Source organism: Ciconia boyciana, chromosome 16 (assembly GCF_034638445.1).
Source record: "Ciconia boyciana chromosome 16, ASM3463844v1, whole genome shotgun sequence".
In the NCBI taxonomy this organism is placed as follows: domain Eukaryota; kingdom Metazoa; phylum Chordata; class Aves; order Ciconiiformes; family Ciconiidae; genus Ciconia; species Ciconia boyciana.
The window spans coordinates 13,638,981-13,666,775 of record NC_132949.1 but is presented as its reverse complement, the minus strand read 5'-3'; the positions used below and the strand labels follow the sequence as shown (position 1 = coordinate 13,666,775).

The window sequence follows — 27,795 nt, the reverse complement described above, 5'->3', positions numbered from 1 at the left end:
CCACTTTTTCCTTATGTGGCTTGTTTGGCCATGTCAGTGACTACATGCAGTAGAATGACCAAGCTGAGAGATGTAAGACCTGAAGCTCAGTCAGACCTGTCCATCCCTGTCTTAAATGGTGTCTTCAGGCTGTTGCCTCACCTCGTGTCTTCCTTCCCTGCCATCTTCCATGTTCTTGGGGGAGTCTGTGGGAGCTGCTGCAATGTCTTGCACTCTGCCTTGGAGTTAGGTAGCAGATTGTCATTACGGCTTGTGTGCTATTTGGGTAGTGGCTGCTGTTGACTTCAGTCACCTTTTGCTGTTTCTTCCTTGTTTCGCTGGTGAACGCTCGTTCCTTAGCTGGTGAATTGGGACCGCTGGTGTGCAGCAGACTCCCTGGTGTGCTCCAGCTAAACAAAATCATCTTTTCTAGCCTGGACTGACCCCAGCTCAGCACTGTGCTGCATGCTGCCCCTGATAGTTTTCCCCTCCTCTTGAATTTGCCAATCTCCAGTCTCCAGCACTCTTGTATGAGACCTCCCAATCTTGCATCGTGTCCTTACCTTCACTCCCTGAAGCAGTGTTTGTTGGGGAGTCCATGCTGGCTTCTTAAGGTGTCCTTTGGCTCCTGTGTCTGCCTGGATGCTCTGCATTATAGCCGACCCACTGTCTGTCCTCTGGGTCCTCTGCCTGCCCTGTCTCTTTCTCCCTGGGGAAATTGTGTTTGGGAAAAGGAGGAATCTTTCAGTGTTGTTCTGGGGTGCTGTTAAAATCACCTCCTCCATACAACATGTATTTCATATGCTTTCCAGGGTGGGAGAAGCAACAGCAGAGAAGGAAATGTCAGAGGTGGGAGGAGATGCTTTCAGGGAAGTTGTGGAGTTTGAGGAGCACGCTGCAGGGATGGCTGTGACAGGATCGTGCAGATGCAAGGAGAATGCAAAGGGGGGCTGGGGAGGCTCCCGGATGACCAGGAAAGAGGCTTTTGGAGACAGAGAGAGAGGGAGTTGGCACAGAAGGGAGATGTGAGTTACAGTATGGAGAAAAGCTCCTTTTAGTATCGCTCCTCACCAAAGAGGTGAACTTTTCAGAGGAGTGGGTAGCATCTCAGAGACTAAACTGTTCCTCACAGGTCCCACCATAGTGGCTTTGGCATCTATTGAGCACCTATTTTGGCATCTATTTGTCTTCTATTGAGGTCAGAGCAATGGCATGATCATTTCACATGGTGCTGAGGGTGTGCCACCTAGAAAGAGACATTCAATCTGCTCAGCCTTTGATATCTCAGCAGGGGGTTGTAGAGCTTTATATGGTGTAGACATAAGACAATGAAATAATAAAACTTGTCAGGCTTTCTTCAGTGATGTGGCTGAACTTCTGTGAAACAAACTTGAACCAGTGACCTAGAGGTGAAGATTTTTAGTTTCATTGCTAGTCCTTTGAGCCATCTTCTTACTCTGTTCGCGACTACAAAATCCCACCTGGTCAGTGGCATCGCAGGGTGTGGATGTTACAAATTATGGGTGTGCTGGGCAAGTCTCTTGCCAGTTTTCCCAAGTACTCTAGAATTCACTGGGAGGGAAAAGGGCAATATGAACATGACAATTACTGGTCTAGGCCAGACTAGAGCTACTAGAACATTAAGAATGAGTGGTGAAATACCAAAATATCAGGATACAGCAAAGGTAAGGAAAATTATAGTGTCGATACTGTTGTCATTTTGTGTGGGTCATCACAAAATAGTCTTAAGGTACATAATCATGCACTGTTTATTAAATGGTGCAATACGAATGGCCAACCTTGAAAGTACCTTTATATGCTTAGCCTTGTGCTTGCTAATGCATGTGGTCTTGATGCCACCAGCCGTTTTTTACAGGGCAGTAGTGTCGGTGGGAGTGGGTGCTAGTATCTTGCAGATTTTTCCCACAATCTTAAATAATTTTTTTTTCTTGGATAGCCAAGTAGTTTTTCTCCTCAAGGAGGGTCTGGGCTACCTCTGTTGCTTTGGACTTCTTGCCAAATATTTTTTTCTTTTTTTTAAAGTATTTTTCAACATGAGTCACACCTTCAGGATCACAATTTTCCTCACCTGTGATTCAGGGAATGCATTAATTAATGCCGGATGTTAAATATGTCTGTAAAATCACATGAAAAACTGTGGATGGTCTTTTCCATCCTTCATTTAACAAGCTTCATGTTTGAACATGTACAGTTTTCTATTTTCAAACTTGTGTTGTTCTTTCAAGCCCAAATCAGACTTTTCTTTATACATACTGTATATATATAGTGTGTGTATACATATATATCTTTATATACACATTATATATATATAATATATATAAAAATATCTTTTATATAGTGTTAATGTTGCCTAGGCCAGTACGAGGTAAAGAATTGTTAATTTTATGAGAAGAGCTCACGGGACTGTTGCCCACCATTAGCATTACCAGAGCAATGTGTTCCCTCGGTTATGTGATGGTCCCTTTTCACTGTGCCAGCCATGGTGGAGGCATGGTGGAAGGAGCCTTTTTGTCTTCTGTGCTTGTCTTAGAAATTTTAAACATAATGTTCCTTGGTTAAATTTCAAAACAGCCTCCAAGCCCCATCCAACATGGCTAAGAACTGTGTGGGAATTTGTCTTGAAATGAAAGCCTGAATATGTTGTTTTGCTGTAGTTTTCAATGAAATCGCTGCTCTTTAATTTCATTCTGACATTTCATCTGAAAATGTTGATGCTCATGAGAGGACTGGGGATTTTATAGTCTGAATTAAATGGCTTTAGGGGTTTTCAGTTATATTTCTTATTTGAGAGCACAGCTTAATTCTCTAGAGTGTGTTTAAGCATGCCTTGGGGATTGCCTGCTCAGCCTTGGGTTTGGGGTCCCTGGCATGTTTCTCCGGAAGCGGGTCTGAGGATACAGTAATGGCATGTAAGTGATAAAGTCTCTGCCACTCTTCCTCTTTCAGAGAATTCGGTCAACAGTGGATGAAAAAGAACAGAAGCAGCTTCTGATGGACCTTGATGTAGTAATGCGAAGCAGTGACTGCCCGTATATTGTTCAGTTTTATGGCGCGCTCTTCAGAGAGGTGGGCACTCCAAACTTGCTTCATTCATAGCAGAGTTTGGTTTTTACCTTTTTTTTTTTTCCTTTGCAGTTTCCAACTTGCAATAAGGAGGAGAAAGTTAATTTATGTTAGGTTTCTTAGCTCTCCACTTTTAATCAAGGGTATTTAACCAGGAGACCCAGCTGTCTGGGTGCTGCTGAGCACAAACATGCTATTCCCATTCATTATGTCTCTCTGCGTATTTCAGTCTCTCCTTCTTTCCTGCTTTTCTTCTCTCTTGATGAGCTCCGGGGCTGTGGCTCCTGCATGCAGAGTGTATGCTGCCAGGCTGGACGCAGCTCTGTGGCACAGTGCTTGGATGCAAATGTGGTTTATGTCAGTGGTTGTGAGATGCGACCATGTGGAGGACCTGTATCCCTGTAATGAAGGTGGCTGCTGTGATAGTAGTTAACCCATAAGGTTATCTGATGTATGTATGTATGTATGTATCCAGGCTGTGTCAGAGCCTGGGTTGACATGCATCTGCCTTGAAGTGGTTTGTACCTGCAGATACATAAGGGCAGCCATGCTGGGTCAGACCAAAACCCCGGGTGGGGTGTTCTGTCTCTGGCAATGGCCCACAGGATCTGCTTGCAGAAACGTGTGTGATACTTTGCCATAGCCTCCAGTCATATCCAGCTGAGTGTCTTCTGAGCTAGATGTTCTGTCTTTGTGCTGAGTGATTCTTACTGGATTTCTTTTCCATTAAAGTGTTCAGTTTCCCCTTGAATACAAGTACATTTTTTGCATCCATGGTGCTCCCTGAGAGGCACTTCCCTTGGTTGTCCACCCCTCGTTTGAAGACCCATCACCTTGATTCATTTTGAATTTTCATACTGCTGTTTTAAGTCATGCCCCTAGTGCTTCCCCTAGTTTTTGTATTTGAAGAGGTGGTAGAGTTGATCTTTATCCATCCTCTCCAGGCCACTGAGGATTTTATGGGCAGTTGCCATATTCCCCCTCTGTCACGTCTTACTGAGCCTGATAAGTGCCAGCCTGTGTCATACACGGAACCCCTTCCAGACCTTTGATCATCTTTCTTGCTGTTCTTTGCACCTTTTCCAGTTCTACTGTGTCCTTTTGGGACAGAGAACAAAATTGCATGACTGTTCTTAAAAGGAGCAGTATCTGCAATAGCTAGCCTAGGGGCTGTAATTTTGCTTGGCCCTTTTATGCACATAGATAGTGTGTGCTGTGGAGTGGGTTATTCAACACGATGCTTCCATGAATGCTTCCAAGTGAAGAACAGAATTAGAGCATTGAAAGCTATGTCAGCTGACCACAGTTAATCCTGATATACTTTAGCTGTTCATGGCCAGGAATATGATGTTAATCACTGCACATTTGTGACTGTTTTAGCATCTGCTTACTGTAATTTAAGGTAGATATTATGCTGCAGGGCCACAGAAGATATCCTTCTATCTCCTTGTGCTTTGCCCAGGCACTCCCATTGCTATCTAGCTTTGAATGACCAGTAAAAACAGTTGGGAAGCTGGCCTTCTCCATGCAGCCCAGAGTCCTGTGCATGGTTGGAGGCCAGTCATCAGCCTGAGCTGAGTCTGTTCAGTACAGGCACAAGAAGAGGAATATAGCACTGATGAGCAGCATGGGATTGCAAACATTTGGTCCATTTGCAAGAACAAGAGTTTTGGAGAAGATGAATGTCAAAACCTGACTACTGCATCCCCTTCCTCCAGAGAGCAGCAGCTCCTGCAGCTCTCCTGCAGGTGTGGATTATTCCCCCTCCTGTAGTTGCTCTGGTGTTGAAGCTGGCACAATGTAGGGGGCTAGACTTGTAGCCTTGTCTGTTTTATAGTACTTCAGCACAAATCCAGTACACCTACTCAAGGGAAGAAGGAAAATAGAGACCTACTGGCTGCTAGTCATCTTTGCATATTATCAGGCATAGAAACCTGTGCAGAGCCTTTTGGGGCTTTACTGGCAAACTGTTAGAGAAAGAAGGTCAATGTTGTAGTTAAAGCCCAAAACTGGGACTGAATATTCCATTCCTGCTTCTAGAGAGTCTGCCTCTGTAATTTTGCCAGGTCACTCCTCTGGCTTTAAATCTGTCTCTAAAATAAGGATAATAATCCTTCCTTTTCCCATGCTCTACTTTTTGTTATTTGTTTAAACATGAAGCCATTTTGGGCCAGGAGGCGTTGTCCACATTCACACTGTTCAAGCTCCTACCAAGTGTGGAGCCTCAGCCTTGGCTGAATATTTCCAGCTTTGCTGAAATACAAATGATAAGGCTGTCAGCTGTTGTAAAGAAAAATCTCTGGGTAAGACAGTATCTTGCCAGATGCTGATGAGCAACATGTTCAGAGTTGTGTGAGCCTGTCACCTCTCTGCAACTCTAGGCACATCCCAGGATATAAGTGTAAATACATAAATAGTATAAAAACCTACCGTGATCAGCACCTAAATGTCAACCTGGCTTCTGCTACACCCTTTGTCTTGTCAAAAAAATCCTGTCCCTCTATGGCCAGGCAGGGCTCCTTGGGTGCTCCATCTGGGAAAGGTTTCAGTAAGGTCACTCTGGGTTATATCATATTGGTCCCTGGGATCCCCTTTTCCCCCACCCTCAGCATCAGTGGTATTTGCTTCTGAGATGAAAGCAACCTTCTCCTCTCCTCGGTCCCTTACTGCCAAGGTGATGTTCCAAGTCACGTACCTCAAAGGTACACAGGGTGAGCTGGTATGCTTGGATAAGGTTTTCTGTCTTGTCATATTAATTACATGTTCTAATATTAATTACACCTTTTAAAGCTAGGAAACTATGACAGCAGAGAAGCACAGAAAGGGAAAAAAAGAATTTCACCAGTGTGTTTGAACCTGTCTCACCCCCCCACTCTGCTTAGCAGATCTGTTTCCAAATAACTGTGAATGATCCAGGTCACTGCTGCACCATCCCCTGGAGTATAAGAGTACATGGGACGTTACTAAAGACTGAACCTCTCTCAGGAAGTCCTACAGCAAAACATGTATAAACAAAGCTCTTTGTTCCAGCGTTTCAAGGTGAAAAGTAAGGAAATAAGTTCCAAAAGGCCTCTTGGGACCGCCTGCTCTGAGCCAGGATTCAGATTCTCCAGGGATGGATGGAGCTACAGATGAGAAGTCTTCTTCTGCCTGCTCCTAAAAGGTGAAAGACTTCAATTTGAGCCCCTTTAGAGGAGCTTAAATGTTGAGTAGGCAGCTCTCACAGTCAGATGATTGACAAGAAGATTATAGCAGCTTCAGGAACAGCAGCAGGGCAGCCGGGCTGTTTTGAAAGGCAGGTAGCCTTTCTGGAAGAGTGAGCTGTTGATACAGAGAACCAGAGCTAAGCTCTTGGATCCTGACAGTTTGGGGAGTGGGAGTACTAAACCAAATTGGACAAAACTGTTCAAAGGCTTATTTTGAAGACAGACTAGTATCCCAGCTTGCAATTAATTGTAAACAGACAAGTTACTGTGGCAGCCTCTATGAGTATGAAAAATTTGATTTGGAAAGGCAAAAAATCCTACGCAACTATTTTCCCCTAGTTGTATTCTGTCTCACTTGTTCAGCAAGCATTTTCTGATAGGGAAAGTCTTTTCTCGGAACCGGTCCTGCTTGTCCCTCAGCAGGCGGCATCTTAACAGATATTATTTGCTTCTTGTGCTTTAATCATATGGGATGTCCTTCTGTTATTATGTATGTCTGTGTATATAATGTAATGTGTAACAATGCAAAAACTGCAAGGTGATTGCCGGGTACAGGACTTTGCTTGAGTTTATTGGCACCCATTAGATGAGATTAAATTGCCTGTTTAATGAAACTGGAACAAAGCTGAAAAAGTAGAAGACAGCGTTTCAGCCTTTGCATGGAGTAAGGGACTTCATTGCACTGACGCCAGATAGTGCACGTGCGGGAGTCAGGTCTTCCATGGGACAGTGCTCTGCTCGCTCCTGCTCTTGTTGATGAAGCTGTGACCTTCGTGTTATTGAGTTGTACCTCCCTGGGATGTCACAGCATCCGTCATTCCGCTAGTGCAGCTGTTGAGTAGACTGCTCTATTACTTGGTTCTCTAGTGATCCCAGGTGGAAAAAATCAACCTTTTTTTCAATAACAGAAAGAATCCCTGAGCATTGACGTAATGTCTGGCAGTTTAAATGGTTTTCATGTCCATAGCCTGACTTCTTAACAGAAGAGAGAAGAAAGTTGCATCTAGTAAAGGCTGGAGAATGAAGAGAATCAGAAAGAGAAAGGCCTGGAGGAAAGTCCAGAAGGAGTAGTTATACACCTGGCTATATTCCTAGTTACACTGGCTATAGAAGGGACTTGGTGGCTGATGAATCATAAAATCATTGAATCATAGAATGGTTTGGGTTGGAAGGGACCTTCAAAGATCGAGTCCAACCCCCCTGCCATGGGCAGGGACATCTTTCACTCGATCAGGTTGCCCAAAGCCCCATCCAACCTGACCTGGAACACTTCCAGGAACAGAACATCCACAACGTCTCTGGGCAACCTGTTCCAGTGTCTCACCACCCTCTTTGTAAAAGATTTCTTCCTTACGTCCAAGCTAAATCTACCCTCTTTCAGTTTACAGCCATTGCCCCTTGTTCTATCACTACAGGCCCTGGTAAAAAGACTCTCCATGTTTCTTATAAGCCCCCTTTATATATTGAAAGGCTGCAATAAGGTCTCCTTGGACCCTTCTCTTCTCCAGGCTGAACAACCCCAACTCTCTCAGCCTTTCTTCATAGGAGAGGTACTCCAGCCCTCGGATCATTTTTGTGGCCTCCTCTGGACCCACTCTAACAGCTCCATGTCCTTCTTGTGCTGGGGACCCCAGAGCTGGATGCAGTGCTCCAGGTGGAGTCTCATGAGAGTGGAGTAGAAGGGGGAGATTTACCTCCCTCGACCTGCTGGCCATGCTCCTTTTTACGCAGCCAATGATATGGTTGGCTTTCTGGCTGCAAGCACACGTTACCAGCTGATGTCCAATTTTTCATCCACCTGTATCCCCAAGGCCTTCTCTGCAGGGCTGCTCTCAATCCCTTTATCCCCCAGTCCTTATTTGTACTGGTGAGTGCCCCGATCCAGGTGCAGGATCTTGCACTTGGCCTTGCTGAACTTCATGAGGTTTGCCCTGGCCCCGTGAAGCCGTACTGCACCAGTGAGAGCCCTGACTCCTGCAAACGCACACAGAACTCTCCATGTCAGTTATCAGAGATGCTGTATTGAAGAGGGTCTGGTTACTCGTGTCCGTTTGTTACCTCTGAAAGCAGTACTTGCTAGGTAGGGGAGAAAAAAAGATGATTGCTAGGGTTTCTGCAAAGATTTCACTTAAGTCACTTTCTTCTAGTGAGAAGAGAGGAGTGTTGGGCTGAGCCATAGGACTGCACTGGGCAACTCTGAGACTTTTGCCCCGAGTGTTGCTGTTTGGAGGGTTTTTAGGTCTGAGAAAAAAACAATCTTCTTTTCTTGCATGGCTGCTGGAAACTTTACAGGTAATCTAGTTTGAGACAGTACCTGTAAGGCTGGGAATGTTTCGTTAGTTATCGTGATCACGCTAATTGCTCTTTAAAAGTAATTGTTTCTGTTAGTTTTCTTCTCAAGAGGAAAAGAGGAAAAAAGCCTTGTCTGACTTGGGATCTCAGCAGTGACTCCTACACAGTGCGAGTGTAGCCGAGCCAAGTTTAAACCAACAAGCTCAATAGTTGATAAAATTATTCAATGAAAAATTCATTGCAAGTTGCAAAACTTGCCGAGGAAGCCAGATAAATTAGCCCATGGGGAGCTTCTGCTGGTACGAGAGAAGAGGTAGTATGGATGTGTCAGTAGTGCAGTGCTGACATTGATGTGAATTGCGGACATATCCTTGGTCAGTAGATACAAGGTGTTTGCTGTCTTTGGTATTGATGCATAACAGCCTATTTCTGTGGAAATCTTTGGCTGCGTTGGCATTGCTCAAGGCATCTGTCCCCATGATCAGTCCCCAGTCCATAGGAGAAGTGTTCTCTATGTCATATAAGGGTATATGAGGGTGATGACATTCTTCATTCTCTCTCAGTAGTGTCGATGCAACTTACAAAAAAAGTTGGCCTCTCCCTGCAGTGTGCACTAACGTAATAAGCCTTCAGTATCACAGAATCACAGAATGGTGGATGTTAGAAGGGACCTCTGGAGGTCACCTTGTCCAACTCCCATGCTCAGGCAAGGCCACCTAGGGCCACTTGCCCAGGACCATGTCCAAATAGCTTTTGAATATCTCCAGGGATGGAGACTCCGCAGCCTCCTTGGGCAACCTGTGCCAGTGCTCAGTCACCTTCACAGTGAAAAAGTGTTTCCTGATGTTCAGAGGGAACCTCCTGTGTGTCAGTTTGTACCCATTGCCTCTTGTCTTGTCACTGGGCACCACTGAAAAGAGCCTGGCTCTGTCCTCTATGCACCCTCCCTTCAGGTATTTATATACATTGATAAGATCCCGACTGAGCCTTCTCTTCTCCAGGCTGAACAGTCCCAGCTCTCTCAGCCTTTCCTCATAGGAGAGATGCTCCAGTCCCTCAGTCATCTTAGTGGCCCTTTGCTGGACTTTCTCCAGTATGTCCATGTCTCTCTTGTATTGGGGAAGCCAGCACTGCACTCCAGGTGTGGCCTCACCAGTGCTGAGTCGAGGGGGAGGATCACCTCCCTCGACCTGCTGGCAAGGCTTTGCCCAGGGTACTGTTCACTTTCTTCACAGCAAGGGCATGTTGTTGGCTCATGTTCAAGTTGGTGTCCACCAGGACTCCTAGGTCCTTTTCTGCCAGGCCGCATTCCAGCTGGGTGGCATCTTTGTGGCATGCTCAGTTGTCAACTGGGAACTCAGGACACTGCATTCAGAAGTTGAAGCATCCTAGTTGCTGGTTAAGCAGTTTTTGTGTATGTCCTGGAGATGGGCAGCGATATTTTGAATGAAATGTGCAGGTTGTTCCTTGACATTTTCTGGAATGCCTACAAGATGTGCATTAGCATCTGGTAATTTAGTACCCAATAAGGACTAAAATATATTCTTTGGAAGAATAGCTCTAACTGGAATAGAAAATTAAAATGCTTCTTTTGTCATTTTATATTTGGAAATCAACCTGACCTAGGAGCATAAATTAGAGAGAAACTTTCATTAAGATGGTTTTATCCTCGCAATTCACAACGAAGCAGAACTTTCCCATGCACATCAGCACTTTTTTGTATTTGATCAGAAAGGGGGCTGGGTGACTGGTACCCAGTCGTCCCTGACAGTCTTCCTTTTTGTTCTCAGTAAAATTCATCAGCTTTGCCGATAGGTAAGTCCTTTCAAGTCCCAGGAAGAGATAAGAACCTGTAGAGTTTTGAGTCTTGCCACCAGCCTTAATGAAGCTGCATAATTGAAAAGGTCTGTCATCTTTTGTCATTGATCTTACTGACATGAATTCATGTTGGTCAGGTAGATTTTCATATTACCAGATCAATAAATGCCCACATCCAGGATTTCTGTATGGCATATACTTCAGGAGACCAATGTCTTTCCTTTGGTGCTTTTGGTCATGTACAGGTTTTTTAATGGTTAAATTAACATTGGATAACAATTTATTGTACTTGTTTGAGGTTTTGGTAACACACACATCCCAACCCCACAGATGCACAAAGTATATTGTGAAGCTTTTGTTATGATAATGGCTCTAATAAGGTTGCCTGTTGTTTCACTTCAGTTTGCTTTTGTTGTACGAACAACAGCCGTTGTAACCTGGGCGACTGAAGACATTCACAGTATTGGTGCGATTGGACATAAATACAAGGCTGCAGGTGGTCAGTAATATTCTGACATTCTTGAACAAATCCAGTCCCCTGCAGTCTCAGTACAATAACATGGGAATATAACGCAGTACCAATTTTTTATATGAAGCTGGTCAAAACAGAAGCAATGTTTTGAATGATCCTGCAGCCAGTAGAACAAGTCCGTGTTTGCTTTCACTACAGATAGCTTGTAAGGGTGTGGTTCCAGTTTCACTTGATTTATGCGTATCACTAACGCTGGATCCACACTGCTTTCTCTGAGCCACTGTCAATAATATGGAAGTGCCTCAGCTGGACTTTGCATTTGTTGCCAGTGCTGAAAAGGGAAATTTTCTGCATGTGTTGCCTGACTTCATTTCTGCAGTTTAAATCTGAACGGGTCCTCAGCCAAATTCATCCATAGCCAATCTTTCATTCTCTAGCAGCCTAAGCTCACCTTTCTCCACGCCTTCTGAAGCGCCGGTCATGTCCTCTTCCCGCTGTGCTGCACTTGCCTCTTTCAATGTGGTGTCTCTGCTTCTGTGTCTGGCACAGCACCCTTTTGATCAGTCCCTTCTGCTTTGTTTTGGGTGAAATATGTGTTTTCTGGGCTCAGGCTTGTAGCAGCCATTTCCCTTGGGTGAGAGACATTAGCTCCTGCTCTGCCTTGTGCTGATGTAAAAAGCCTGGTGCCAAATGAGCAGTGTAAAATGGGGCTGCCCATGGCTCTGAACCCACAGTCTTCTTCCCCACTGGCGGCTCAGCCCTTCCTAGGAAAGCAGATCCCCCCTTCTCATCAGGGAGAGGCTCTCTCTTTTATAACCAGCTGGTCAAAAGAGGTGATTATCCTGTTGTATTCAGTGTTGGTGCAGCCTCACCTTGAATACTGTGTGCAGTTCTGGGCCCCACAATTTAAGAAGGATGTTAAGGTCCCTGAATGCGTCCAGAGAAGGGCAACAAAGCTGGTGAAAGGGCTGGAAGGAATGTCCTGTGAGGAGCAGCTAAGGACTTTGGGCTTGTCTAGTTTGGAGAAAAGGAGGCTGAGGGGCGACCTCATTGCTCTCGACAGCTTCCTGAGGAAGTGAAGAGGGAGGTGCTGAGCTCTTCTCCCTGGTATCCAGTGATAGGACGCGTGCGAATGCTTCAAAGCTGCGCCAGGGAAGGTTTAGACTGGACATTAGGAAGCATTTCTTTACCGAGAGGGTGGTCAAACATTGGAATGGGCTTCCTAGAGAGGTGGTCGATGCCGCAAGCCTGTCAGTGTTTAAGGGGCATTTGGACAATGCCCTTAACAACATGCTTTAACTTTTGGTCAGCCCTGAAGTGGTCAAGCAGTTGGACTAGATGATCATTGTAGGTCCCTTCCAACTGAAATAGTCTAGTCTAGTCTGTTCTGTTCTATTCCTCTCAGAGGCAGCATCCCTCCTTTGGCAGAGACAGTGATGGATTTACTGTCACTGAAGCAGCAGCATCCATGACGCTGGAGGCACATGGGACGCCTCCTGGCAGTTTGCTGTCTGTATTGCTGAAAACAGCCTTGTACGTGTGTGAGCAGCCCAAGACCAAGCTGGGTGGCACTGCTGCCTCTGCTGATACCAGTGTGCAGTGTTTGACAGCACCTTTGTTGGACACTTCTGTTCCTGCTAAACCAAGCATTTGGACTGGAGGCATCTTGGCGGATGCAGTTCCTTGGCTTGTGTTTCACAGGAGGTCATTCTGAGTGACAGAAAAGCCCTTTTTGGCCTTAAAACCTGTGGCTTTACAAGCTTTTCCATCAGCTAAATATAACTCAAGAAGTGCTCCTGACTCTCATGAGCACTGGGAGATTGCTTCAAACAGAAGTGACTTGGGTGTGCAGGATGGGAGCAAGGAGCTTTGCCACGCATCCAGCATGTCCATACCCTAGGGTTTTTTCCTAATTTCATTTCCATGTATTAACATAGTGTTTAGTTGGTTTGTGTTTTGTCTGGTCAGGAAAAATCTATCTTCTGTAGGATAATTACTCGGGGAAGTTTATCCTCTATTTGTTGCTTCTTATATCACAGGAGTGTGCAGCTTAGTCATAACCAGACAGGCATCCTGTGCTCTGAACCACCCAGGCAGCCCAGGACAGCACTGCCTGTACAAGGTGCTGCTCCCTACACAAGTGTTTTAGGTGGTATTTAGCCAGGATGAGACATCCAGACTAATCGACTCCGTTCTGCACTTAGCTTTTGACAGCTAATGCAGTTTTAACCCTCATTGTGATACAGCCTGTAGCAGATAGGTATGAGTATGTCGCTTCTGATGAGGACAGGTCTAGTTCTAGTGTTTCTGTATTTCTAGCAATGAAGAGTTGCCTGAAGTGCATGAGAGTCTACAGAAATAGCTCACGCAAAGCCTTCTGTTGTCCTCAACTGGAGGTAAAATGTTAAAAAAAATTGAAATAACTAAGATCAATCCAAACTGTCCCCATATGGTAGATACAGAAAGATGAAGTCCTTCTATATTGTGGGGATCCATTTCTCATCCCCAGCGAATCCATCGTGAGTGGGTCAATTTACAGATCTCAGGAGCGAGTTTGATAAAAAGACATGTTATTCTCCTATGGTGGTTAAGCTTAGCTTGGTTTAACACAGATACTGGTATGTTTTACAATTTTCTGCATTTAAATTGTTTAACTGTGAGATGCAAATCAACAACCCTACACACACACACTTGGGTTTATTTTCATTTTCTCTTGGTTAGATGATATCTCTGAATGTTGTGTGAAATGTCATCTGTCCTCCGCAGGGTAGTCATAAACTGAAGGGATTTATTTTAGTCTTACTGTGCATGCTGGTGTTTCACTGTGCCTGCAGCCTTCTGGAGAGCCAAACAGTTTTTGAGACTTGGATTCATCTAGGTTCAGGCATCTAAACAGTAATATCAGGTCTGAGCTGGTCAGATAGATTCCTCTGCTGGTGAATGGAGTGGGGGAGAGGTGCATATAGGGGCCAGTCTTCCATTGCTAAAATTAATCAAGGTGAATTCCATCCTTCCTGTCAAATGCATGTTGCTGTTAATGTATTTTATTGGATTCAAGGGATCTCTTTATGGTCTCCGGATTGTTTGTTTCTCCTTTTTATCTTGACAGTAACACAGATTCTTTTCTTTTTCCAGGGTGACTGTTGGATCTGTATGGAGCTCATGTCTACCTCGTTTGATAAGTTTTACAAATATGTATATAGTGTATTAGATGATGTTATTCCAGAAGAAATCCTAGGCAAAATCACTTTAGCTGTGAGTATTTTGTTAAACCTTTTTGTGTATGTTTTTGAAGCTAATGTGAAAAATTCAGATCTCTTTCACTCACATGTGAGAAAGCTGGTGGATCTGTGTGCAGCAGAACTGCTGCTGTTGTATTGCACCACGGTTTTAATGATCCTTGAGTATACTCTGACTTTCTCATAGCGTATTGCATCACGGAAAAGTGGGTCCTGGGGTCTATAATCAGTTCATAAGGAGAACCCAGGACCAGCCTCCTGCTCTGCCTGCTTGAACATCGGTGCTGACAGCATAGGCACCAGCCCGCTCCTCAGGGATCGCTTCATGTCCACTGCTGGTGGCATCAGTGGTAGCTGGGCTTGGGTCATCTCATCCCAAGGAAGGTGCCTAAAATAGATCAGCTGTCTCCCCTTCCCTTGTTCATAAAGGGAACAAGGGATTGGGCATTTACAGCCAGGACATGTGAAAACCACCAGACTATTTGAGAATAAGGGTCTGGTCTCAGTGAGTTGCCTACCCTCTCTCGAGGCAGTGGGGAGAGGTTTGTACCTCTGTATGGGAGCTGAGTTCCCATCTCGTGATGCCTTAGGTGGTGAAGTGAGATGAATCCCACTCAGGGTATCTGAGTGCAGGCGTGCTACTCGGAGCCCACTGTCTCCCTTTAAGGAGCCCTGTAAAATGATCCTTGGCTGTGCCAAAATGAACCCTTAGTTGTCTAACCACAAGGACAAGTTTTGGCCCTGCAAAACAAACTTTTGGTTTTGGGCCGTGGAGGAAGGAGTGTTGAGAGGTATCCCAAAACCTCTGTTGTGCTGCTGCCCGTAAAGATCTGTCAGGTCCATTGGATTTCTGCAGGGGATGCTGGGCCATTCCAGTCCAGAGAAACCTCTAGTAGCCTTGTGCAAAGGCTCCCAAAAGTACAAGTGGTCTTCAGCAGGTGGAGAACCTGGTTGATGTTTTCCTGACTTAACCTGGAAGTCCTGGCCCAATAAAAAATCAAGGCCGAGCCAAATGAATTACTTCAGCGAGGTTGCTGGAAGATGAAAGGCTGCAGAAGTGAAGCACCGTTCAGGGGTAACGGGGGGAAATGTGAGCGAACACCGGTGCCATGCTGTGTTGGTGACAGACAGGCAAACTGCCTCTGTATTGGCTTCATCACGTGAATGCCGCAGTAAGCTGGTGTATTGAGCTATGAGAGTGATGGGGAGGTGCTCAGCAAGTCACAAACCATGACCTCTTGAAAGGATATGGGCAAATTCTGCTCAGTGCCTGATCTTGGGAGAAAACCATCTTCACTCTTCTTAGGGGTATCTTTATAAAATGTTGAGCCTACCTGGGCCTGCTGCCACTTCTTACAGCTAACAGGCTGCCTTGACAGCTCAGGCACTGTCATGTATTTAGATGTTTATAGCCAAGACTGAAAATCGTATCAAAACGCAGCCATGGAATGCCCGTCTTACCACCAACCAACTAAATGTATTACTGGCCAAAGGAAGTAATAGACAAGAGATGGCTGGGTAAGGTCTGTCCTTCCAGGGTAGTCTTCGTGGAGTTATATGTAATTCTGTGGGGGAAAGAAAAGGAGATCCTTTCTTCTAGGGTTTGCAGGGTATTAGAGACACGCTGGCCCACATTTTGGCTCAGACAGACCTTGCAAGGTGTTTGCCTGATGAAGATAGTTTGGACAGAGACTTGAGATGAGTTTTGAAGCTCTTGAAGGGAGTTTCTCTGCTTACCCTGTGCAGACAGCATGCTGTGAAAGTGCACCAAAGCTTTAACTCCTAGCCAGGGAAATGACAACCTTGGATGTTTCTGACCTGGGGGTGAGGGATGGACTGAGTAAGCTATAATTTTCCATACTTGATCCATAACCCACAACAGATCTGGAGATGTGAAGCCCAGCTGCGCTGTGTGGGAGGTCGTGGGCTGCTCGTCAAACACTGTTCTCCTTCCTTCACATTGCACGTGAAGGCAGCCCAGCCCCAGCAGCTCCTGAGGGAGGTCCTCTACACAGAGTAGCTTTAGGAACTGAGACAGGTTCTGACTAGGTCTTGTGGTCTGGGGTTTGTTTCTGTCCACCTTTTTCTAGAAAACAAATGAGGAATGGCATTTAATAACTCTGGTATGAGAATACTGGCCCTGAGTATCTTAGACCCTGAGGGCCTTCAGGTCCAGAAGGTCTACATGCGCATGCCCTGGTAGCCCACCTTGTGCAGGTGGGGTATGTGCTGCAGCTCACAGCTTGGTGTGCTCTGCCAACCACCCTTCATTTCGTGTTAGAACTCTTTCACCCCAGGTTGAAGAGCTGTGAGCTTCTGCTTCACCCGTTTGAGGGTGGGGGCAGAAGCTTCTGGCAGGGTCAAGTGGGATTTAAACCAACATTCAGTCACTAAGTCCAGCAGGCTTTCTCTTGCTGAAGCTCAGGTCCAAGGAAGCCATCCAGTCTCATTCCACTATGGGTCTGCCTAAAAATCAGTTGATGCTTTGTTGTTCAGAGAGATGTAGTGGCTTCTGCTGCCAGAGCAGAAACCTGCACTGGAGGAGCAAGGTGTGCGGCAAGGAGGAGGCAGCATGTCAGCTGCCCCAGAGCCTGCCAGAGCTTTTAATTACCTAAACACTTGAACATGGAGTTGTGTGAGCAGGAAGGACCAGTCTTCTGGGAGCTGTTCCTCAGTGCTAGACTTCATCCTTACAGTCGTACAGCTTCAGCGTGCTTTGCAGCACAACATGAACACCCTCTTACCATCATCTTCAAGGCAGTCTTTTGGCCATTGGTTTCAATGGTCTTTTCAGCAGAAGTGACATGAATTAAAATGGTGAACTTTCAGGATTTTTTAAAATCGTCCTGTGAAATCAGGCTCCCTAAGTGTCTCTTCCATTTAATGATGAATGGTTAAATCAGAACAGCTTCCTCTGCTGCTCCCCACACTGTTGCTGCTCAGCCAGTGGAATGGGAATAGTTGTTACCTACTGAAAAAGTACAGCATGGGGCTTGAAATAAGTTATTACTCAAGCTAATTAACATCAGAAATTGCTTGACTTCACCTCTTGCTCCTCTCTCCCAGAGTGTGATCTTTCCAGGTTACAAGTGTTATGTGTTTACTTAAGCGCATGCCCTCTCTTATATCACCTTCTGTTTGCAGGAAAGATTGGGAGAAAAATGCTTTTATTACATGGCATATTACAGCATTGATATCTCAACATATTATATGTTTTCCCCCCTTCTTGGAGCTCCAAAAGTTTAATAGTCACAAGAATCTTACAACATTTGCTTATTTTTCATCTGTTTTTCTTTCCTAGACTGTGAAAGCACTAAACCACTTAAAAGAAAACTTGAAAATCATTCACAGAGGTGAGTTCATGTCTTTTCTTCTTGCCTACAAAAATAATTGCGAGGACTTTAAGCAGCCTTTGCTTCAAGTCGAAGTGTAATTAGCATGTGTACTGCCATGAGCGTGAGTACAGGTTTTGCACAAGTGTGTCACCAGTGGCAGTTTCATTGCCTCTTTGGTCTGTGGTTTTCCATAAAAGTGTGATGTTAGGGTGGTTGGGTGTCTCTGCCTCCAGGCACGTGACATCTTTGGGGCTGGCTCCATCTCCTCTTGCTCCTGGTCAGGATCCTCAGCGGCGGCAAGCGCATCCAGTGGCCACCCGCCTGCCCCACACCAAGGGGCAATGGCAATTGCACAGCACTGCCTGTGTTGATTCTCTGCAGCTGCTGTTCTTGAAATTGAAAGCTCCAGCCGTGACTTACTGGTTTAAATTTCTTTCCCTTGCAGACATCAAACCTTCCAATATTCTTCTGGACAGAAATGGAAATATTAAACTCTGTGACTTTGGCATTAGTGGACAGCTTGTGGACTCCATTGCCAAAACGCGGGATGCAGGGTGCCGGCCGTACATGGCGGTGAGTGGGGATGAGCTGGGCAGCGGGGAGCTGGCGTGCCCATGGGCTGTGCAGGATCTTACCCTCCTTCTGCAGGCCTGACTCAGCATGGCCGTGCCTGTCATTTGACTGAAGTGTCGGACTGTTTCCTGTGGGATGGGCACCCCCTTCCCAGATGAAGCTGAGCTCTGCATTGAGCACTGCTGCTGGCAGCATCAGCAAAGGCATCCCGGCTGTGGCAAAGGGACCGAATTCCCTTTTTTTTGCTGGGTTCCTCTGCTGCTGCCAGTGCTGTGGCACTGGAGCAGAGAGCTTCTCTCTGCCTTCCAGCAGCGCCCGCTCACGCTCCAAAACAAACAGCATATGGGGGAGGCAGTGCCGTCTGGCTGCAGAGTTTTCTTGGTCTGCAAGAAATCCATTTGCCACGGTAAGATTATGTCACAGGAGTTATTGCAGAGCAGAATTATAGTGATTTTTGCAAACCACTTTAATTCCAAAGTGTGCCATAACTTAATTCCAGGAGAATGTGATTCTGGAGAGCAGTGGTAGCAGAGCAGCTGCGTGGAAATTGCTCGGGCTGAGCCGTGGCTCCTGGGAGTCTGTCCTGCTTGTTTGCTTCCCTCCACCTCCCAGGGAGAAAAGCTGTGGTGGTGATTTTCGAAGCTGTCTGAGGGTTTTAAACACTTCTGTTCATTGGGCTGCTGTGAAAATGCATCTCTTGGTTTAACAAGAGCTGAGGGTGCCTTGCGCGGGGAGCTGTGTGTCTGCTGCTGTCGTCAATGTGACTTTAATTTCAGTGTCTGTGTTGAACTCTCATTACTTATCTTACGGCTCTATATGCTGAAAAATACTGTTTTCTGAACTCTCTTATCTACCACCAAGGAAACAAAAAAGGAAGATCTCTCTCTTTTAAGGTATGGTGCCCATCTGGTTCAGGTAACAGCTCTCATATGGCTTGTATCTGACTGTGGTGTACAAGGAGAAATCTGTCTGCCCCGATCCTGATCTGTGCAAGCACAGAGTCTGAGTTTTGGAGCATTTGACCTTTTCTGTTCACTGTCTTCATAGCAGAGCTAGTTACTCAATGAGCTGGAAAGAAGAGTACAGATGAGATCTATGATCAGAGACTAGTGCTGTGGTGCAACAAAGTGTGCGCAAGCCCCTGAGCTACGTAATGTAGTGAAACAGGGCAGAACGGGGCAGTTTGTTTAAATAAAGACCTTGTGAGGCTGGAGAGAGGGCAGAGGCATGTCTCTGCTCTGAGCACTTTTGGCAAGGGCGTGGAGCTCCCCGCAGGGAAGAGGATCAGTCAGAGCTGCCCAGTTTGTTGTGTTGGTGGGGCGTGGGATGCTGAGGGCAGCAGCAGAGAGAGGTGCCCCAGGAGGACATGGGAGCTGGTGCAGTCTGAGCTAGTCTGACCTGAGGCTGGGTGTTTGCATCTCAGACCGCAGGCTCTTCTGATAGCATTGCTCTGTGGAGTTATGACTGTTGTTGACTTTTCCCTATGCTCTGAGGTGTGTATCGCATCTGTAAATAGGGCTCTTGAAAAATTGTTCGCTCCTTTCCCCGTCCCAAGTTCAGTGGGCTATAATTACAGGAATTAATGTTCCCACTTTTTCTTAAAACAGTGGGTGGATGGTTAGCTTTGCACAGGCTGTTGGTTTAGTTACGACGTGACAGTTACCGGCATGTCTGTAAATAGCTGCGCTGCTTCATTTCCCCTGGGGCTTGAGTGGGTGGGTGCTTCCGATAGCCCCTTGTATTTCCTCCCTGTCTGTGAATATCCCCTCTGCTCTTTGTGCATCTCCATCACCAGCTCCAGACTCTGTTGGATTTTTAAGTGAGCAAAAGTGTTTCAGTTCAGTTTGTGATTTTAAGAGCCTTGGCATGGTATACGGTTTGTGGGACGAGCCAGCAGCTGGCAAGCGGTGTGGGAGACGGCTGGCCTCTTCCCTTCTGCTCTCTGGACTCAGTGACTCCTCTCCAAGTACATGAGCATTTCCACGTACTGAGAAGCCTGGGAAACAGGGAGATGTCCCCAGCATGCACACACATCTGCCAGCTCTTTCTCCAAGCTAGCAGAGTCCGATGGCTGTGGTGATGCTGTGATCAAACCTGAATATACCTGGGAGGGAGTCAGGCCAGTCACATTCCTTTCCAAAGGAAAAGTTGTGTTTTTTTGGTGCAAAATAGGCGACTATTTTTGGTGCAAAATAATGTGACTCTGTTCAGCCAGGGTGGATCTGATAAGGACTGCTGCATGATGCTCCCTGATGATGAGAATGTGTTGCTCTGCAAGGCCCACTTGGCCCACAGCACTTGCAGTAATTCTTGTAGTGTGAGCACTTGCCCACCGAAGGAACCTGATAACACCGTGTTCACTGGAGCTGGGTCCCCAAATAGCCGTTGATAACAATAACATTGGATGTCGGCCAGTTTGACTGCGAGCAGTCTGATTAGGCAGCAGGAGCCACGTCCAGCTGCTAAGCAAGTGCTGTGTGGTTTAACCAAAATTGTTAGAGCTGTCACAGAAAGCAGTGTATCATCCTTGGAGCTGCCAGTGCTGGAGACGTTGTTTTGCTTTTGGCTTTGAATTCCCCTGCGATCGTTATGTTGAAGTAAAGGCGTACATGTTGGTGCCTTGTGTTCTCTGAAGGAAAGAAAGGAAAGATGGAGCCCCCACGCTGCCCTGCAGCCTGTCCCCAGAGAGCCCTCCTGAGACCTATGCCAGTGCCGGCATTGTGGGTTTGCTCTAGGTAAGGTCTCACAACGTGCTCATGGCAGCCTTAACCAGCAGTGAGCGTGAGATCGCTCCCAGCCAGCCCTTGGTCCTCCCCACCTGCCGCTTCCCGGCAATCCCTGCGTTGCCTCCCGCTGTGGCGGGTGCTGCTGATTTGGGTGGGAGGGGAGGCTCTGTGTGCCACGCTGAAGCTGGTGGTCTTTGTGGCATTACGGCTTTTTGCCTTCTTAATGCTCAAGTGAACCCAGGTTCTGTGTCAGAGGAGGGATGAGACTAGAAGCGCCTGGTTTAGGTAGGGGAGGACCCAACCAGCGTGGGGACTGATGTCCTGCCCTGCCCTGCCCTGCTTCATTGGGATCTCTCTAGGGGCAGAGTCTGATGGTGTCCCACATGTCCTTGGTCCCTCAGGTCCTTTTCCCAGGTACCCTGGGAGCTGCCCGCTGCAAGCTGTGGCTGTGCCTGGGTGCCAGTGGCCTGTGCTGCTTTGCCCACCCTCCCTGGGCTGCCCGCTCAGCTCTCCCTGAAGAGTTGTCAAGATGAGAGGGTGGGCAAGGGGATGCATGGTGCTGGGGAATACAGAGCAGCTTTCTTGGTACTAATGCATGACCCGTGTCCCAGCAAACACACTTCTGCTTGTCCCTGCCTGTGTGCGAATAAAGGGCCAGCGCAGAGCCCCGTCACTGCAGTGCTGCTGCAGACCACCGCTCAGGTTGTGTTTCCTGCTCCTCATTCCTCCCCGGAGAAGATGGGCAGTCGCTGCTGGCATTGGCATCCAGGGCCAGGTGGAGGCTGCGTCCCCGTGCTCAGATGGCTCATGCACAGTTCAGGCCATGCACGGGAAAGGAAGAATTCCCAAGGCAGGTGACAGTGACGAGTCTGAGCTCTGCTTCCCCAGCCTCCCTGCGCATGTAGAGGGAGAGGCTGCAGGGATGCAGGAGCTCTCTGAATCCTTTACCCAAGCAGAGCTGCAGCAAGAGCCTCTGTTTCAGCTTTGCATTCCTGACCCAATGCCCAAGTTTTCATCAGGCTCAGTCATTCATTTATCTGAACGGGCAGGCTGTTGGTTTGAATTCATGCAGCTAAAATCCTCTTGGGTGCTCCTGAATATTGCTGTGTGTTGGACTTTTTTTTCTTTTTCTTTTTTTTTTTTTTTTCCTCTGAAACCTGGCACCCAGCCATAATTTTTATGACTGAGAAAACAAATTTGGGAGGAGACTGGGAGACATGTGGCACCGTCCCTCTGCGAGCAGCGCGGACTGGATCCAGGCTCTGCCGCCCGCAGCGTAGCGAATGCCGGGGGAGATGCCTTAGCTCTGAGCGCAGCCCTCCCCACTTGCGTGCTGCTGCTGTCACGCGCGTGCTTCAGGGGTTTCGGCTGAGAACATAACCTCCACTTACTCATTCACCGGCTAAAATCATCCGTGAGGTTCGCCCAGCGTGGGACTTCTCCTGTCCAAACTTAGCTCCTTACATCATGTGGCGCAGAGCCCATGCCGAGCGGCTCCGCTGCAGGGCTGAGCTTCTGTCTGTGCGTCGGCACTTCCACCCCCGTTCTGCCGGGGACGCGGTGGGAAGGGATTTTCCACCTCACCCTTTTAGATGCTCATCTGCACAGGCAGTTTATATAAACCTGGGGAAACGTGTCAGCAGCTGCCTGTGTAAGCAGACCGCTTGGCCAGAAGTATTGTGGACAGGACACGAGTTTTGTGGAGGAGAATATTAAAAGGTGGAAAAAAGTCATTTTGGCCACTAGGATTTACGTGGGAAGTGCCTAAAACTCAGGTGTGGGAGATAGTTGCCCTCGGGAGGCATTGGAGGCTCAGCTGGAAACAGCAGGCAGCTCCTGCTTGCCATGGGTTTGCTCTGTGTGAGGCATGGCTGGCTGTGCTGGGGCGGCCCAGGGTAGCCCCCACTGCCGTAATTAGCTACAAGAAGGCTAACTGGAAGCCACAAATAGCAGAACGTGATCATCAGGGCAGTGAAGATGCAGAGAGGGATGGGCAAGGCTCCTTAGGGCAGGGTCAGGTGTGGGGAGAGGGAGCGAAGGGTTGTGCAGGTCCCAGGTCCACAGATGTGAGCCTCATGTTCTCCCTGAGATTGTTTGGCTCTCACTGCTCGTGCGGGTGAGGCTGGGGAGACCTCCTCTGCTTCAGGAGGACCCATGGGGATTTGCAGGGGGACTCTCCACCCCTGTGCCGAGCCTTTTCCTACCAAGTGTGGGAGTGCCCTGCATGCCTGCCACGTGCTCTGTGCAGGCTGGGGGGGCTGCTGGAGCTGCTTGGCAGCACCAGCCTCCCCCAGCAGCTACCCTGGCACCGCCGTCCAGATGCAACCGAGTCCGGCCTCCACCTCCTCCATCCGTTCCCTGCTGCTGCAGCATAACCCTCGGCAGCAGAGCAAGCAGAGCACACCGCCTTGTTCAGGACCAGGTACTCAAGCGTTTGTGGAGTCTAAAAGCTCCTATTTCCCATAATATGGGAAGGATCGGGGTCAGGACTGGACCTGGGGGGTGAGGGCTGTGCTTTGCAGGTGCAAACTTTCACAGGTGATGAGGCCAGAAGGACAGCCGATTGAATGCAGCTGGGAAAGCCATCTGATCCTGTGCCCAGACCAGCAGCTTCTGGTTGAATGGAAGAGATCTTTAAGAAAGAGAAACCAGATCTTAAGGCTCGAACTGCTAGTGACTCCAGGCTGGCCCTATCTGAGCTGCAGCGCAATGACTCACCTTTGCCGATGACCACCTGCATTTTGTTATGCTTTGATTTCTGGTTAGGATGTGTGTAACTTCATCTGTAGACACCCTCTCTTGGTTCCCTTTTTCTGCTGCATCGTAGAGTCCTCTAGGATCAGAAGTCATCCCCTTGCACTGCTTCCTGCTGGATTCCTTTTTCTTTTCAGTATGTGTTTGAAAGCTTGCCTGTTGGTTAGGCATTAAGGCTGTGGAAAAATAACTGGGCTTCCTGCAATTCAGTCTTTTGTAACTAACTACTTCAAGGACTTCTAGAGCATCCCCACCAAAATTGCAGGCCCTCAGTGAGGTTCTGTGACAAAGTTACTTAGCGGGGCTAAAACGATACCTTCCAGCCCTCCAAAACTCCTGCCTCTCCAGAGCTTGGCCTTGTTAATCTAATACACTTCTTGGAAGCAGCGGTGGGGATGGCATTGAGGGGATGCGTCAGGCTCTGGGGTACTGGAGGGTGGCCTTCCAAAACAACGCCAGATGAAGCCCTCCAAAGTCCTGTGTTAAAGATGCCTCTTCAAGTGCTGCAGAATCTACCGTAGTGCCCATGAAGTTGTCCTGGTCATTAATTATGCTCCTAATACCATCTTTCTAATACAAGTAAGTCTTGTTTTAATGGATGGCTGTGGGCCTTTGTTCCTACTTTGTTTGCAGAATTAAGGAGTCCTTTACTGTCCACAGCCTGTTTCTGCACTAGGTGCTTTTTGACTCTGATGTAGTCACCTCTTAAGCTTTTCTTTGAGGAGATTAGCGACTGAGCAGCTTATGCCCTTAAGGCGGATTGGATTATATTTTATGGCTGTGCTATAACCCCCCCATTTTTTTAGCATCCTTTTACAAACATAGACCCTGAAATTGAGCAAACTTCCAGTGTTTGTCTCACTTGTGGAGTATGTAATAAGAGCAGCGGTTCCTAGTGCATTGCCCCAGCTACACATCTTTAATTGCGATGCTCCTCTGGGATTTCACGCTCTCCTGTCCTTTTCTAGGAGCCTGTCTGTCATCCCAGAGTGCTGCTTTTTCTGTGGCTGGTAGAGTGAGTCAGCATCCAGCCAGAGCCCAGCTTCCCAAACATTCAAATGACACTAATTCTTCAGGAACCCTTATTTATCACACTTGCAATATTTTTATAATATGCAGAATTTAGCAACACTAATTTTATATTTTCTTGGATATTATTAGCAGTAGGCCAAGGAAGGTCACCTTTGAGGTCCCACTATAAATCCTGTCTTTCCCACTCAATAGAGTCCTTTTAACAACAGTTACACTCTGAACTCTTATCAGTGAAGCCATTTACTAATGCAAATTATTGATGCTTGATTTAGTTGCAGTCCAGACAATGCAGTGCACTAGTCCAAGTTTATTACAGCCACACGTTTACCTTTTTTAACAAGATGAGTAAGGTCATCAAGAATATGCTGTGCCAAGCCCAACGGGACCTCCTTACCATCATTAATGTTCCTGCCAATCTTTCTGTGCCTAGCAAGTGTCCCCCATCCACCAGTCCATCAATTCCCTGCGATCTTCCTGCTGTTGAGATCGAGGAATTCAAATGCTGTTAGGAAAGCCAGCTGGGAGGGGATGGTAATCCCATGCGAACGGAAACCCGCGTCTCCACCTGGAAAATGCTGCTGGAGAAGTTTTTAAATGAAGCATTCTCTCAGAGTAAATTTGTAGAGGAAATAGGAGGGGAGGAAAGGCCATTCTCTAGAAACATGATCTCTGCTGATAATCTCTGTGCAGCCATGGGCTTTGTGGCTGACCTGGGCGAGGCGGGGGGACAGGAAATCAAAGAACAGAAGGGATTTTGGAAGGCATATCAGAATTCAAAAGTCCAAGCAGGGATGAATATTTTGGCTGAAGTATTTTTTGACAATACTACTCTTATCTCCCATGTAGGTGTAGAAGTGGTACACACACAGACAGCGTTACTGCTGCTATCCTAGAGGTGGTAGACTGAGGAGCAGAGGGAAGCTACAGGTCCACCTAGCCAGCAAAGACAGAAGAACTCATGTTCTCCACTGCCCTGTCAGCTCTTCCACCCATCGCTCTGTGTGTCCTTTGCTCTGCTGCATCACACCCTGGCCGAGGAGCCGTGTCTCCTCCTGTGACCAGGGCAGGCTGCTGCATAGGATGCTGCACGACCCCTGTAGTGATTGGCGCTGTGATACAGGCCCAGAGAAAACAAAGTGCTAATAGCTTTTTCATCGGTCACCTAGTACTGCAGAGGAGGGGTTTAACCTTAGAAAAGACTTTACCCAGCACAGTGTGACTGTGATGCCTCACTTGCTCGTGTGAATGACTCATATCTGTGCTCTTAGACCGAGGTTTTGCAGCACTGAGGTCACCTTCTGTGAGCTCCTACGTGCCCAGGAGGCGATCCAGAAAGCTTATTAGGCTTCACTGCACATAAAAATTGAGATCCACATGAAATTAGACACCTCACCTCTTTAGCAGCCAGTAGAAGAATTTGGTGTCACCAAAGGGAGATCACTGTCATCAAAGGGAGATCGGTGTCACCTAAGGGAGAGCCTCTGAAACTTCGCATAGAGCGGAGCAGTAACACCAGCCAGGAGGAGTGGAGATATGTTCGCATCTGTTTGGAGCTCCAGCACCTACTGTAGGGCTGCATCTTGGGCACCGAGGTCTGCTCGAGAACCAGTGTGGAGAGTCCCTCCGAGGACAGTTATCTCACAGAGCCAGACTGCCTCTTTTCTGGGGGATGGTGGTCATGTCCACAGGGCTGGTGGTGAGCATCTCCTGGGGAGGTGAGTGGTCAGGCTCTTCTTCAGCCTTACAGGGTCTGAACTGCCAGCCAAGACCTGTAGAGAAGTCAGGGAAGGGGCTCGCAGGAATAAAATGTTTGGAGGTCTCAGTGAGCAGTGAAAGGGAGCTGCATGCAGCATCCTCGCGCTCTGGAGGAGGAGGAGACAGGAGAAGCAGGTCCAAGAGCCCAGCGAGTCAGTGCCTCCTTGCCTGCCCTGCTTTCTGCCCATCGCTTGCGTCCCAGCCTGGTCTGTGCTGTGACACTAATGCTGGCCATCGCTCTGTGCTCCGGTTGAGTGTGCAAGAGGCCTGTGCAGGGGAGAGCCTTGAAGGAAGAACAACTTGCTTTTCAGTGTGGGAATATTCTTGAGAAATATAGCAATGCGAAAAGTGAGTGACAACATTTTCCTTTACTGAACAGCAGAAGAATTTCCCAAACTAGTTATTTATGGTCTTAAAGATGGTTTCTATTGCTGTTGCACAACCCTGTAGGCAGCTGTTCAGAGACATCGCTCCCCTCCTTGCTGTGGCTTCGGTTTGGAGTTGGCCCTGAGAGCCGAGTCGCTGGGGCAGTGGCACATGCTTCCCTCCGTGAGCACTTGCCGAGCCTCTCGCAGGGCACCGCCATCCAAACGAGAAAGCCACGGTAATGGGGTCACCACCACGGGGGAGATGGCATTTTTGTCTTGAGCATCCCTAAACAAATACACATGTGGTATTTCGGTTAACACAGCAGCAGAGTAGCGTGCGAGGGAGCTGCAGCTCTTGCGTGCAAGACTCTTATCCAGTTTGTCAGAGCAGTGAAGGTCTGTTAACTCTGGCTGCCCCAGTTCATAGCTCACTGTGTGGTTTGCAGCTGAATTTGGCGCAGATGATGCTGCAGCTACAGCCCGCACAGCCCTGCTTCCACACGTGCAGTGCTTTACCTTGCTCCTGCCATTGGCCAAAGCTGGGGAGGTCCCTGGACTTCATTTCACATGTTTTTTAGTGTGAGAAGATAGTCTCCGATGGAGGCTGGCAGCTTCTATCTCGCATCCGTCTGTTCCCGTGGCTGGACAGAGGGAGAGTTTGTATCATGTAGATTTTGTTCTGCTTTTTGTACTGCAAAAATTTAGCTCTTTCTGGTCATTCTTTGCTCCTGGTAACCTGTTATTTTCTTTTAGTTTAGGGATGCATTGGCCTAAGTAGCAGATAAGAGTTTGTTATGTACATTTTAATGCCATGTAGGCAGTTTTGAATTTGCAGTGCATGTGGGATAAAATTTCCTGATTATATAACCGGTGAAAATCCAGATCTGAGCTTCAAGAATTGGGTTTTCCCAGAAATGCTACTTTGCTCTTTAGCAACATGAAACAGCTGAAGACTGCAGGGAGTTGTGTGTGCATCTGTCCTTGTGTCACACCCTGAATTGCATCTGTTTGCTTAGCTGGGGGTTTGGAGGAGAGGGAGGATCGGTGCTGCCCACTTCTGCTCATTTTTCAGTCAAGATGCTGGTGCTTAGGAGGACACTGAAACGGAGAAAAGCCCTGTGGCAGCCTGCGCCTTTCTTTGAGTCATTCATACCCTGCCTCT

At 47.4% G+C, this 27,795-nt stretch overlaps 1 protein-coding gene across 1 annotated transcript in view; it reads left to right on the top strand.

The window, feature by feature from the left end:
• Positions 1 to 27,795, top strand: part of MAP2K4 (mitogen-activated protein kinase kinase 4) — a 105,551-nt gene that overhangs the window by 64,522 nt on the left and 13,234 nt on the right. Inside the window, exons 4-7 of the mRNA XM_072881193.1 lie at positions 2,947 to 3,066; positions 13,987 to 14,106; positions 17,392 to 17,443; positions 17,871 to 17,998. Coding sequence (XP_072737294.1) covers positions 2,947 to 3,066; positions 13,987 to 14,106; positions 17,392 to 17,443; positions 17,871 to 17,998 — 420 coding nt within the window. The remainder of the gene's footprint in view (positions 1 to 2,946; positions 3,067 to 13,986; positions 14,107 to 17,391; positions 17,444 to 17,870; positions 17,999 to 27,795) is intronic.